Source organism: Streptopelia decaocto (genome assembly GCF_964273445.1).
Source record: "Streptopelia decaocto genome assembly, chromosome: 1".
NCBI lineage: Eukaryota > Metazoa > Chordata > Aves > Columbiformes > Columbidae > Streptopelia > Streptopelia decaocto.
Genome location: NC_138663.1, coordinates 128,258,790 through 128,272,044, shown reverse-complemented (window position 1 = coordinate 128,272,044; position 13,255 = coordinate 128,258,790). Strand labels below are relative to the sequence as shown.

The following is a 13,255-nucleotide window of genomic DNA, read 5'->3' as shown; positions in this document are numbered from 1 at the left end:
TTGCACCCTAAGCGCTCACAATGCTGCTGCCTCCATAAATTAACTGGAGGATTTGTCTGCTGTGTGGAAGAACAACCAAATGAAATGAGCCATCTGTTGTTTCTCAATAAATTGCCTTCTCAGACTTCTTACGGACTGAGGAAGTATTACAGCAGGATGGGAAACAGATCCATCACTATCTGTACTCCCGGGTTCTCTATTAAACGGGACAGGGAAAACTGTAGGAATGTTCTTTAACAGCAACCTAAATTCCTATTTAAGCAAGTAAGGTGGCCCTGGGAGCCAAATTTTATGCATACATGTTGAGATAAAAACTCTAAGCCATAGGTTCTACATGTCAAGAGTCTGCCATTTTGCATAAAGAAACAGATCACAGGTTCAATGAACCCAGGATTTAGTCTTCGACCTGTGCCAGAACAGGTAGAAACCCCCAAATAACCAGCCCCTTATGAATTAAAGTTCTGAAAAAGCATTCAGATAAAAATCACCCTCATTTATTCTGCTGACACGGAGTTATTAATTTCACAAGGTAAAACTGCCATGGGAAGAAATGGTTGCCTTGTATTTTACTGAAGTTACTTCCTTTACATGGGAATTGCTGCACCACCTGGCTATGCAAATCACTGTTGCACTGAAGAGCAAAACCATTGTGTCCAGACAGCAGAAGACAACCCCAGACCATCAGGCAAATCAATGCTCCGGAAGGCCGGAGGCAGGAGATTCACAGTGCTTGAGGCTGGACCATCTCTATGCCTGGCTGTTCAGCACTGTTCTTCTCAAAACAGGACACAGCCTGTCTGTGCAAAGGACTGACTGGGAATATGTAGTTTCTCGTCTGAGGGGAAGCATCCCACACGATGCAGAAGCTAGAAAAATGGTACAAGTCCCATGCGCACGGATAGACAACCAGAGCTGCTGCTCAGGCATGGAGAGAGGGACAGCTGGGTTGGGTACTGCTCACTGGAGGGCTGAGAACACAGCAAGAGAAAAATTGTGCTGCTGCAGCACTGAGCCTGCTGGCCCTGGGGCCGCTCACCTTGTGGAGATCAGCAGGGCAGCGGAGGGGCTGGGGCTCCATGAACAGACCAGGGAAGGAGAACAGTGGTCAACATCTGTCTGGAAACCTGTTCATCACTGGCGCTCCCTTCTCCCCCAGGGGCTGCCCAGGCTGACTTGTGCTTTTGAAAACTTCAAGGACATAAGGAATGCACACAGCTTTACAGACGGACAATGTCTAAGTGCTGTTCACTGCAAAGTATTTCAGTCCACAGAGAGCAAACAGGGAATCAATGAGAAGCTAAAGTGTGTGGAGAGAAGACGTGCAAGACAACATCAAAGACACTGCATGTGCACAGACTGCAAACAGGCTGACACCGTGGTTCTGTATATTCATGCTGCAAATGGGAGTGGAAAACTGCTCAGGAGATATCAAAGAGAGAAGCAGAGAGTGCTTTGAAATCAAAGTGAAAAAATTACTCCTAAAAAAGTAACCATGAAGAGAGTTTACTTGAACAGAGCAGCATATTCTGCACACAGCCCAGGTCTCCTGGCATTGTCAGTCTTGTTCAGGGGCTGAAGATCGTGAGTGCCCACGGCAAGATCAATGGGCACACACAGAGCAGGCTGAGGGTCCCACCAGATGCAAGGATGCAATCCTACCTCCTTCACCCTTGTGAAATGCATCCAAGATGCTTCACACACTTAAAATCCAGCTTCTCAGGTTATACCCTTGTGTACATTTTGCAGGCTAAAGCCCCAAGGCAAGTCCTGGACATAACTGACTGCAGCCAGCTCAACACGCTTGGCTCTGAGCGAAACATTTCATGGGCAAACATGCAGAGAAGCCAAGTATCACTGCTCCCAGATGGGAAACCAAAGGCAAGGAGAGGTGAAAGGCAGCTCAGACCCTGCTAGGTCAGTGTCAGCATCCTCACCACAGGGTCGGGAATGCTTTGGTGCATCCAGCACAAGCTCCCTGCCCTGCTGCTCCCACTGATGGGCTCATTTCCACATGGCAATATTTTTGTGGGATCAAGACGGAATCTGCTCTGGTTGCTTCGGCTCTACAGACACCGATGTAACCTCACGCCCACATGTGATCTGCATTGGGCCAGATTTGCCCAGCTGAGAGATGTGGTGGAGCACCTCTCTGATGCCCCTGAATGCGAAACCACAGCCAGCTTGACAAGGCCAGACAGCAAGTGTCCTGCTAGGAGAGGGGCAGGGAGAGCATCCTCACATGGATGCACACCCACAGCTGAAAAGCCCTGGGGAGACCTTATTGCAGCCTTTCAGTACTTAAAAGGGGCCTGTAAGAAAGATGGGGATAAACTTTTTAGCAGGGCTGTTGCCACAAGGCAAGGGGTAACAGTTTTAAACTAAAAAAGGATAGATTTGGGCTAGACATGAGGAAGGAATTTTTTACAACGAGAGTGGTAAAATGCTGGCACAGTTTGCCCAGGGAAGTAGTTGATCCCTGTAGACATTCCAGGCCAGGCTGGATGGGGCTCTGAGCAACCTGATCCAGTTGAAGATGTCCCTGCTCATGGCAGTGGGGTTGGACTAAATGACCTTTGAAGGTTCCTTCCAACACAAAATATTTTAGGAGTCTATGATTCCATGAAACTCCTCCTCAAATCTGTATTTATACAGCAGTGCCTGAGCACCAGAGAGTATGTTATACAACACACAGCAGGAGCAAGAAGAGGAGGCTCTCGGGTGTGTGTGTGACAGCAATGGTACATGGAGAAGATGGTGGACAGGGATGCTGGAAGCAGAGTGTGATGGCTAAGTGTGGAGAAAAAACACCCCAGGGTGTATCTTGGGTTAAATAACTGTGCCAAGGAGGTGGCAGCAAGTCTAAGTGGGGAAGCTGTCCCAGGGGACCTGACAAGTGTGCGGACAGAGCTCCCCAGGGCAAATGTGCAGGGTTAGGAGACTATCATGGATATGAGGTGGAAGAAGCAAACCCACCTGTGCCACCCGGAAAAGAAAAAAGGCCCCAGCTGGTGGGTTGTTAATGCAGGTCTATGCAAGGGGACAGCCCTGGGTCACATAACACCAAACCCCTTCATTTTGCTTCTTCAGTGTGTTGGAAGCCAACGGGAAAGAGCAGCAGCTCTGAGGCAGAACAGCAGATCTGAGCCCACCAGGAAGGGAAAGCAGCAAGGCCCCGAACACCCAGGGGAGAGGAGACAGCTCTGTGCTGCGGTTGTGGCTGCTGCTGAACAGGCTCCTGTCTCTCCTGAGCACTCCTTGAACTCCTTCATTGCTCAAGCAGGAGTACAACTCTTTGCCAGATGGAGCAGGCAGCTGTAAAGCAGGCAAGCAGTGCTATTCTACAGAGCAAAAGCACTCTGGGATCAAGCACGCAGTAAACTTAAATTTCCAGACTTCACTTCTGTAAGGGAGTTTCCAGGTCATTAGCTTTCCTTGTTTAACTTTATTGCTGGCTGTTGCCAGCAGCAAAAAGTGTTATCAAGCAGGCACTTTGTGGCCCTTGAAGACACTTGTTAGAGCCTCCATTCAAAAGTCTGGGAGAGGTCAGTACCCTACTGGACACCAACAGTAGAAAAGACACCTTTTGAATCCATCCATGAGAGGACTCCTCACATGCAGACATTACTAAGAAATGAGATGGAAGAAAGGCACTAACAGTAATATCTGATTTTCATTTGTTAGGGGAAAGCCTCTCCTTATACTCTGCAAGCATCTTGGCAATTGTTTGAAAATCAGTCCTCCTTTCTGGACATTAAGCGTGCCATAAAGCAGCCTGTTTTTCAAATTCTCCTCTGCCTCATCCCCTCCTCATCCTCCCGGAGTCCCCAGCCTGCGTGGTTACAACCATCTCCGAGTCTTCAGAGGGAAGGACAAGCAGGACACTGAGCAGCCTCTTTGTGGCTGCCAGGAATGGGCTTCAACGAAGAGGTAAGGGTCCTCAGCTCTCTGCTCTTCAGGTTCCTCTGGCCACTGCTACCCCAACACCATCAGGCTGCTGTCACTGGTGGTTTCTTGTGAGCCTGGAAAGAGGCAGAGTGCTCTGCACCCATCCTGCTACCAAAATAAGGTTCAGGGATAAACCTCTCACTTCTCCAAGGCCAGCTGAGGAGACTCCATCCTCCCCCTCCATGATGGTTTCAACCTGACAGCTCCTAAAAGACCAAACTTTACAAAGCAGTCCCTGGAGAGCCCCGGAAGCTAATTAATGATCTAATGAAGAGCCTGACTGCCTTGTTTGCTCGACGGCTCCCAGGTCAATCAATCTGCTGTAGCCCAGCTCACAAAAAAGCAGCAAGGAGCCCAGCACTCTGGTGTCTGCTCCGTTATCATCCCCCGCCACATCTCTCCTCCCACATTCATTACTGTCAAAAACCCATCAGCAAGAGGGCAGATTTATAGAGGCTTCTCCCCATGTGCCTGATCCAGGATTAGTCATGAAGGCACTGGCCAAAGGACAACACGAGGCTGGAGGGGTGGGAAGAGCGCAGAGGCACGGGGAGGTGGGTGCCATACAGACTGGGATGGCAGCTCTGTGTCCGAGTATGAAAGGGGTGAGGGGGTGCTCAGAGGGCTTTGCCACAAACTCCTGCTTGTGTGGCAGCTCTGCTTTTTCACCCCACTGTTGCTAGAAAAACTCCCCAGTGCTCAGACCCCAGGCCCTCTCAAAGCTCTGCTGAATCACCCCCAGCTTGCGCTGCAGGGGAAAGATAAGTGCTGTAATGCACTTGAGGACAAAGGCAATTTAATACACCAGCACAAATCTGCTCAAGCCTCCTTGCCAAGAGTCCTATCCAGACGTCCCAGACTGCTCAGATCGCAGCAGTGTCCCATCATGCCGCCAGAGACTGTCTGCTGCCCTTGTCTGAGCCCTGCAGACCGCACAGACACGCTGCTCCCAGACAGCACCTCCTGTCTCAGCTGCTCCATCCCTGAAAATCTGGCAGGGAGAAGCAAGATCCAAGGAGGAGCTGGGAACAGAGCCTGCCTGGCAGCCCTTGGGTCTCCCTGTGACCCAGATGCATCCATCTATCACCTTCCTCCCTCAGCTGGACCCAGGGCCTGGGCACTGTTCCCCCCCTGCATGAGGAAGGGGACAAAGAGCAGTGAGGGGTACTGCTCAGCCAGCATCCTCACACTGACAGCTTAGCCTGAATCCAAATGCTCTCAGGGTCACCTAGGTTCAAAAAGAACCGCCTGCACCTCTGCGTCCCCTAAAGCCCACAATGAGCAAGCTCCAGGGAGTCACCACACCTGTCCTCTCCAAGGACAAGACACATCTGTCCTGACTGATCTCCTGTAGATCAGCCTAGTAAAGCTTGGGGGTTCTCTTCACCTTGGAAAGGGGTAAGCACACAAAGGGCAAGGCAATGGCTTCAGAAGGGAAAGGGGTGGTGAACCCTCAGAATAAAGGGGTGGTGAGCCCCCAGGGAAAGCTTCAGCTTTCAGGGATGAAAGAACCTGGGTTTCAAAGATAGGCCAGATACCACAGCAGAAGGGAAGCCCCAAACACAAGGATGCAGGTGGGAAGAAATCTCCACCCCTGCACTTGGGGCTCACTCCAAGCTCAGCCCGCACTCCTGTGCATCGTTTCCTGCCAGCTTTGGCTTCGGAGAAGCAGCTGGCATGGACCGATCCATGCTTTTATTGTTCCTCCCCCTTTGCTGCAACATGAGCTCACCGAGAAATAACACACAGCTCGAGAGATGGAAGTAAAAAAAGAGAGCACTGCATTCTAAGGACACAAAACGGCCACAGGTGATCTAGCCACTCGCCAGCCTGGTCCACAATCCTTCCCAACAGACCCCTAGCACCAGCCTGGATTTCTGCTCCAGCCTGCAGAAGTTAAAACCCAGCACTCACCACGCAGCAGCGCAGGTCCCTCTCCCTGCAAAGCGTGCACGAGCTATACAGGGCAGTGTGCCGATACCCATGCACAACCCTCCTCCTGTGCAACCAGCATGTACCGGCTTGTGCAACAGTGAGGAGCAGGCCATGAAACAGAAATACCAGAGCTCGAGATCTGCTACTGAGTTTTCATGCACCACCAAGTCAAGAACACCATGCCCTCGTGATACCTAAATTCTCTGTAAGCTCTCACATGTGTACAGCCAGCATCCTTCACAGGGCTTCTTCTCATGCTGCCAGTCCTTATAATGGTTTTGTGCCCATGGGGCCAGGAATGTCACACTGAGAGGCCAAATCTGGCTCTGGATGCCATGCGGGGCACTTCTGCCATCCCACCTACAGGCCCTATGTCAGAGCTGGGCTAATACTGCCACTGCCTGCTTTATTCACTTGTTCCTGCAGAAACTACGTGTTTCGTTTCTCAAATACTGCTCACTTCTTCCCAGGAGTAGGAAAGGACTGGAGTGTTTCAGGCAGCTAGTGTTTCCTCAACATTACTTGTTGGCCATGAGATAGCTGTCAGTGAAATTACAGGATGTTTCAAAAAGATGGACCTAATCTGAAATCACTTTATCTCAACCATGAACTGTCCATATGTGAAACTCTTACCACCTGAAAGGGCAGGGTTAGGGTTACTAAAACTGGATAACTCATTAAACTGTTGGTAAATTTTTGCGTAATTGTAACATGCTGCCGGTAAATTTTTGTGTAATTGTAACATGCTGCCATCATGAAATATACTGCTTTGAAATTGGGTCCATCTTTTTGAAACACCCTGTGCTTTGCAGCCACATTAATATGTGTAATTCAGAAGAAGCACTGCCATCTCTACAGTTACCACTCAGCACAGATGACAACACTGCCAGAGTGCCAAGGAGAGACAGCCTGAGCGCTGAAACGGCAAACTGACACACCAGGAGAAGCTCCAGCAGCCTGTCCCTGGAGGATGTGGGATTTCACAAAACAAAGAGATTAATGAAGCAATCAGGCAGCCGCTGTTTTACCTTTCTCACCTGAACCCACTTTAAAGGCTGGCAAATATCGATTGCCATGTCTGCACCTGGAACCTGTCAAATGGAAAGGTCACTATGACGAACAGGGAGTAGGAGTTTAAGAGGAAACGAGAATCCCAGCTTTAACTTACAATCTGGAAGCACACGCTGGCTCAGTTTGCCAAAAGACCTCCAGACGAACCTTCTTTACAGTGTCCCATAGTGGACTGGTAGTGGAGACAGTTCACCCCACACTCACTGGCATATGGGTCAAGGCAGAAATACATGACTAGTAGCAAGGCAAAGGAGAAAACTAGGACTAAGACATCCAAGAGCAGCCTGAAATTATCTCAGACTAAGGTGACTGTAGAGACACAAAATTAGACTGACAGAGCTCTCAGGTGTTCAGTCATTCAGGTGTACTTTTGAAGAAGCCCTGGATATTAATCTGAAAACCAGTATCTCCTTCATCAGCACAGGTCTGACTGTGGGGGCACTAGGGTGTTCTTTCAGAGGTGACCGAGGAAGTCACCTCCCACATCATCCTGGATCCCTTCTGGAGATTATCCAGCCAAAGACCCAGCAATGACATGACACGACCCTACCCTCTGCAGTCTGCAAAAGCAGAAAGAAACACAGCAGTTGCTAGTACAACTTCTGGCATTGCATCCATGGAGAACATCAACCACCCTCTCTCAGAGGCTGCCTGGGATGTGGAAACAAAACACAATGAGCAAAACCATGGTGCTGGGGATGCTCCGAGGAGCCTCCCTCTTCTCCTCCATCCCCTTGTGGGCCATAAAACCACGAACATTGTGCAAGGCTCATTGGACTGACAGCTAAGATTTGTGTAGTTGTAGTTTGTCATGCAGCAGGGAGACAGGGAGAGGCAAAAATCACGGAGAACAAGATGACTTGTTCTGTTAAGGCATCGCTTGATGCTTACTGCTCCAGTAAAAAAGAACCAGTTGTCAGAGCATGGTTTAAGCATCCTTTAGACATCCTTCTGGCCACCCTGAGCGGTGACACAGAGGCTCTCTTCTGGAAGCTGTTATCAAGGATTTCTGTTTCTCTCTCTGTCACACACATACTTGCACAGAGATGTGCCATGAAGAAGCATATTACTACAGGGACCATATCCAGTCAATGCTGTTTCCTAGGGAAATCAGCTAAAATGAAGAACATCACCAAACTGACCTTGTGAGCAGTAAAACATGTATTACAAGGCAGGATAATCAAGATAAATGGAGAAGATTAACCTGGAGGTGAGGGCAAGGAGGGAGGGAGGGAGGGAGGAAAGAAAGAGGATAGGGAGCTCATGAGCCACCTGGAGCTCACAGCATCTCCTGACTTTTCCAAAGACATGCTAAGGGTTGGGGAAGGTGGAGGAGAGTACGAACAGGGCCACTGAGGGGAAAAACACAAAGCCCAAGCCATAAGACAGACCCTGGCAAGGAGTCCCTCTGCCCAGGAACACAAAAGGAGGACTGACTATGCTGCAAGGACCTGAGCCAAGACTAAAGATGCCACAAGAAGAGTGAGAGATGCAGCTAGTTACTAGACAAGAGTTTCAGCACCTCACCTATGGTGTGTGTGCCCTTGCAGGCTTTGGTAGGAGCACCCCTCTCTTTGATCCTGTTTGCCCCATCCTTCTCTTCCACAGGTTGAGTCTGCTGTGATGAATGGAGGTGGCAACCTGAAAGCCACCTCCATCTCACAGGAACAATCTGGAGAATGGACTGAGCCTCCCAGAAGGAAACCCCATGAATAGCACATGAGGAACAAAGACAAGACCCAGTTTCCCAGAGGTGCACAAGGGAGCTCCAACATATCCATGGCCAAAGAACTGTGCAGTCCCACCTGCACCATGCACAAGTGTGAGATGTCAGTCACAGCCACAAAAGTGGTCCTTGCTCTGGAGAGGCCACTGCAGCACTGCTACGTACCCTGTCCCCACAATTCACACCCCAGCCCCTCTCATGCACTCTCAGCACTCACCCGGCCGTAGGACTCTGATTTCCAGCAGGTTGGAGGCCCTGTCTGCCAGCCGCGTCCAGCTGCTGTTGTAGTTCTTCCTCCAGAGCTCAGCCACGCACTGGTACTTGCCAGCTTCTGTGTCACTCGCCCTGCTGATGCTCAGGCGCACGTTGTTGCTGGACTCAGCCTTCTCGATGGCAGTGCGGGTCCGGAAACCCGCGTACCTGTCGCCCCACTGGACCCCGCCATCACGTGTGAAGGTGACCAGGTCATGAAACTCGGTGCTGCCCGCTGGCTGGAAACGCCACGTCACCGACACCGGTACCCATGACGGGTAGTGGGGCTTGATGATGCATTGGAGGTCGAAGGACTCGTTGTACGTCACCCCGGGGGTGCGGGAGATAGCTGTGACAGCAAAGCCGGCCTCTGTGGAAAGAGAGAAAAGGGCTTTGAGAGACACCTGCCTAACAAGACCCTGCTGTCAACATGCAAATGCTAGAGCGTGGTCATCCAGTTGTGAGCCTGGAATAACCAGACACTTGCGTTGTGTCGGCTCCTCGTTTGCAATTGCAAAGCAGCACGAACAGCAGCCGCAAAACCACAATGAAGTGCCTGCATAGTGATGACGGCCTGTGTGAGCACTGGCTGCAGCAGTGGCAGCAGGATCACACTCAACTTCTGCCCAGAGGAGCGAGATCCCCCAAGATGCAGCCCCTGCACGCTGCCAAAGTCCCGCATGGAAATGCAGCAGCAAGGGAGCAGTGACAGGCAGAGCAGCTGCCCAGTGCCAGCCTGACCCCTCACAGACACCATGAGTCACATCCACCTCTTGGGCAGGGGGTCCCCACCCCATCCCCCACCTCAGGTCTGTGGCTGGTTGCTGCAGGTGAAGGAAAGATGAGGAAAGCGAGAAGTAGCAGCCTTCAACCATGCATGGGAGAGGAGGCAGTGGTTACGAAACCCCAGGATGGAGGAAACTAAAAGAGAGAGAAGCTGGTTGCTCCTGTTCTTTCATACCACAAGGCTTTTGTTTTCCTCCAGATCACAACTCCAGGATGACTTATGCAGTTATTCTCACACATTCACCACTCTGCAAGCCAGTCAAAAGGACTGACTTGTCTACCTCCAGCATGTCATTTGTTTAGGGGAGTTTAATACCAGCAGTCTACTAGTAATTTGAAGGTAACATATTCCCACTTGACTGGCTTACATTTTGAGACAGAGTATTTCCATTGCTCATTTGTTCTGAGCTGCAGAGAAAAAGATTTTCTTTTCTTCCAATCACTTCAGTGCATCCAGCAGACTTGGCAGGGACCTTGTTTTCTATCATCAGCATCCCAAGAAGCACTCCCTTCCCAGGAGGCCCCGCAGGGTGTCCCACGCTGGCTGGCAGCTTTCCTCCTCCCTGCAGCACTGGTGCCCAGCACAGCCACCACCAGCCGGTGCCCAGCAGGAACAGGAACATCTTCTGGATCATCAGAGAGCTTCAGCCCGCCACCAGCTTTAAGTTATAGTTTGAGAGATGAGCTGGGAGCTCACTGCAACCCAGAGAGCTGCTGCCACAGGCGAGACTGGTCACGGCACGGACACCACCGTATCTGCATGCTGCAGCAAGTGCCTCTGCAGCCCCACGGCGTCACCGTGTCAGAGCTCTGGAATGTGTAATTACTGAGAAAACAGGTCAATCTTTGGGATTAAAGCCGCTTGCAGCATGTTCCGTGATTACCCCGGAGAAGAGACAGAGACCCAGGCTGTCTGCCCTGCAGGACTGCTGCATCATCCCCACGAGAGCCCTTATCTTCATCCCCCGCAGCAGTCCTCCTGCCCCAGCAAGTGTTGTTACTGGGACCAGCTCAGAGCACTGCTGAGCCTGAGATGGCCCTCGAAAGTCAACTTCACCAAGACCATCTGACTTCTTAAAGTTTAACCTCCAGTGGGCCTGGGCAGCTTCATGAAGGGACTTCTCTTGACTGCTGTGTGAAAACCAGGTGTGTTTCTCAGGTCCTCAAGGCAACATACTCATGGCACTTAGGTTAACACACAAAGGCCTTTCTTTCTTCAGGCAGGACTTGGCACAAAAGAAGAGAAGCCAGGTATAAAAGCGGGCAGATTTTCTGCAAGACCTCTCTACAAGAATACAGCGTCTCCCCCCTCACCCGGCTGGCACTCTGCTTCCCCAGCCAGCCAGGGACTGAAGTGTCTGCCAGGCACTCGAGATCCTCAGAAGTTCAGGGACATCTGGTCTCATCTGACAGCACATCCCTCTTCTGGCTATTGCTTCTGAACCACCCTGTAGATAAGATTTATGGGTTTGAACATCATCTGTGCTGTTTCAGCTAAAGAGTTTCTTACCCTGGCAGACTGGCAAACGATTAGACCTTAACTTGAAACATGAGTGCCACTAAATTTACTGCTTTTTTTTTTTTACTAGCAATTTCTGTAGGCCATAAACCTCTTTTGTTCTTTCTCAGCACCTTCAATTTGAATTTCTCAGGACACTTCGAAAACATTACGCTGAACAAAAAATATCAGAATCAGCAGCAACGAAACGATACTCAATATTTCCTTCACTAAATTTTCATGAGTTACTTCAGCTTTGCAGATAGGAAGAGGACCTAGGAATTTCTTAGAGGACTTGACAAAACATGCTCAACAGCTGGCAATTTCTCTGCGACAAGGAGTGGAGGAGGAACCACTACCTTTCCACTGCATCTTCTGGAACTGCTGGGCAATTCTGAGCACCTTAAATTTTAACAAGAGTAAAAGTGATAAGGGGCAGAGCAAAGAGAAAGAAAGGCTGATAGGTGGACTTACAGCAGGCCAAAGGCTGCTGAACTCACAAGGAAGATACTGTTGAAACCACATGAGAATCTGCCTTTAGTCCTTTACAAACTAACATCCCTATCTGCTTTTGGAAGCTATATAGAAAAGATTTCCAGCTCCGGACAGAACAGTCTCTGAAAGAAGGTCAAAAGTGAAGGCGAGAAAAGGAGGAAAAAAAGCAAGATTTTAATCTATGATACAACTTTGAAGGCTGGTCTCACACATCTTGCCAAAGCATAATACTGCAGAGAACCGAAAAAAAAAAAAAAGCCCACCCAAAATTCCTATCTTGACCTCGCAGTAGCGTTCTCCTATTGTTTATAGCCCTGGCATTCTGCAAATCAGTGGCCTCATTGGAGCAGTCATCTCTTCTTCCGTCTCCTGCAGAGTACTTTGGGAACTAGTCCAGGACTTAATACAGCAAGGCCTGAGTGGGACCAAAGTAATTCACGGTCCACGCAAAATCCCTCATGCCCTACCCACCTGTTCCTAAACTGATGTGGTTTTGCTGTGTTTGAAATGGAGGAGCTCTTTGGCAGAGTACCAGCTGCAATGATTCCAGCTCCTAGTTCAACTTGGTCATGGACGATGTTGTGGTTCTGGGCCAGCAGCTCAGTGCCTGACCCATATCTCCTGCAGGCTTCTAACGCTGTCAGAGATGTTCCCCATTTCTGGTAGCTGGGCCAACAGATGTCCAGTGTTTTAGCCTCCTGGTCTGGCAAGTGGAGGTTAAGGTTTACCTGGGGCAGGCAAGGAGGCTTCAAATGCCCATGGGCTGCCAATGGAGCAACACCGTGGCCCTGACCATAGCCTGGCTCCACTGCTGGGGGGACGTATCATGGGACTGGCAGCCTCTCTCCCTCCTAGGAAGGATGCTGAAAGCACTGCCCCTCTCCTCAGCCACCCCGCTTGCTCTCCTCCTGCCACAGCCACCCCTCAGACTTTGCCTCCACACACAATGGGGCATGCAGGTGTTTTGCATCAACCTACTGCAGGCGGACTGCCAGGTACCTCCATTTTGCCAGCAAGCAAAGGCAGGAGTGCCAAGAGCAGCCCCATTTACTCACAGGTGACCTCCTGGGGGTGGTCAGGCACACAGGAATGACGGCCCCGTGGCCCCCGTGCCTTGAGTACTCACCCAGAGAAGTGATGGACACCGGGGTGCCAGTGTGCCGCTCCCCAACCATCTGCCACTCCCCATCCAGCGTCCGTGTCCACTCGGCCACCCGGCACTCGTAGTGGCCCTCGTCCGCCTTGACGCTGTTGAAGATCTCCAGGGTGAAGGAGCCGGGCCGGACCTGCTCCACCTGGATGCCCCCATAGCTGCTGCGCTCGGCGTACGAGGGGCCTGGCTGCAGGGTCCCCTCCCGATCCAGACGCACAATTTCGCTGCGCCGGTTCAGCCTGTCCACCAGGTGCCAGGCCACGGAGAGGCGGCTTTGGGGCCCGATGCCGGAGCGTACGTTGCAGCCAAAGCGCAGGCTCTCCCCCTCCAAGACATTGCTGGCGTTGTTGATAATCTCCAAGGAGATGCTGGTCTCTAAGGAGAGAAACGCATA

General features: G+C 50.9%; 1 protein-coding gene across 3 annotated transcripts in view; it reads right to left on the bottom strand.

Moving 5' to 3' along the window:
- The window catches only part of IGSF3 (immunoglobulin superfamily member 3), a 104,173-nt gene that overhangs the window by 20,442 nt on the left and 70,476 nt on the right, over window positions 1-13,255 (bottom strand). For 2 of the 3 annotated variants that reach the window (XM_082043701.1, XM_082043702.1), the window contains exons 5-6: window positions 12,835-13,236; window positions 8,895-9,299 (exon numbers count right to left, since the gene is read on the bottom strand). In XM_082043701.1, coding sequence (XP_081899827.1) covers window positions 8,895-9,299; window positions 12,835-13,236 — 807 coding nt within the window. The remainder of the gene's footprint in view (window positions 1-8,894; window positions 9,300-12,834; window positions 13,237-13,255) is intronic. The other variant, XM_082043703.1, reaches the window with a different exon arrangement.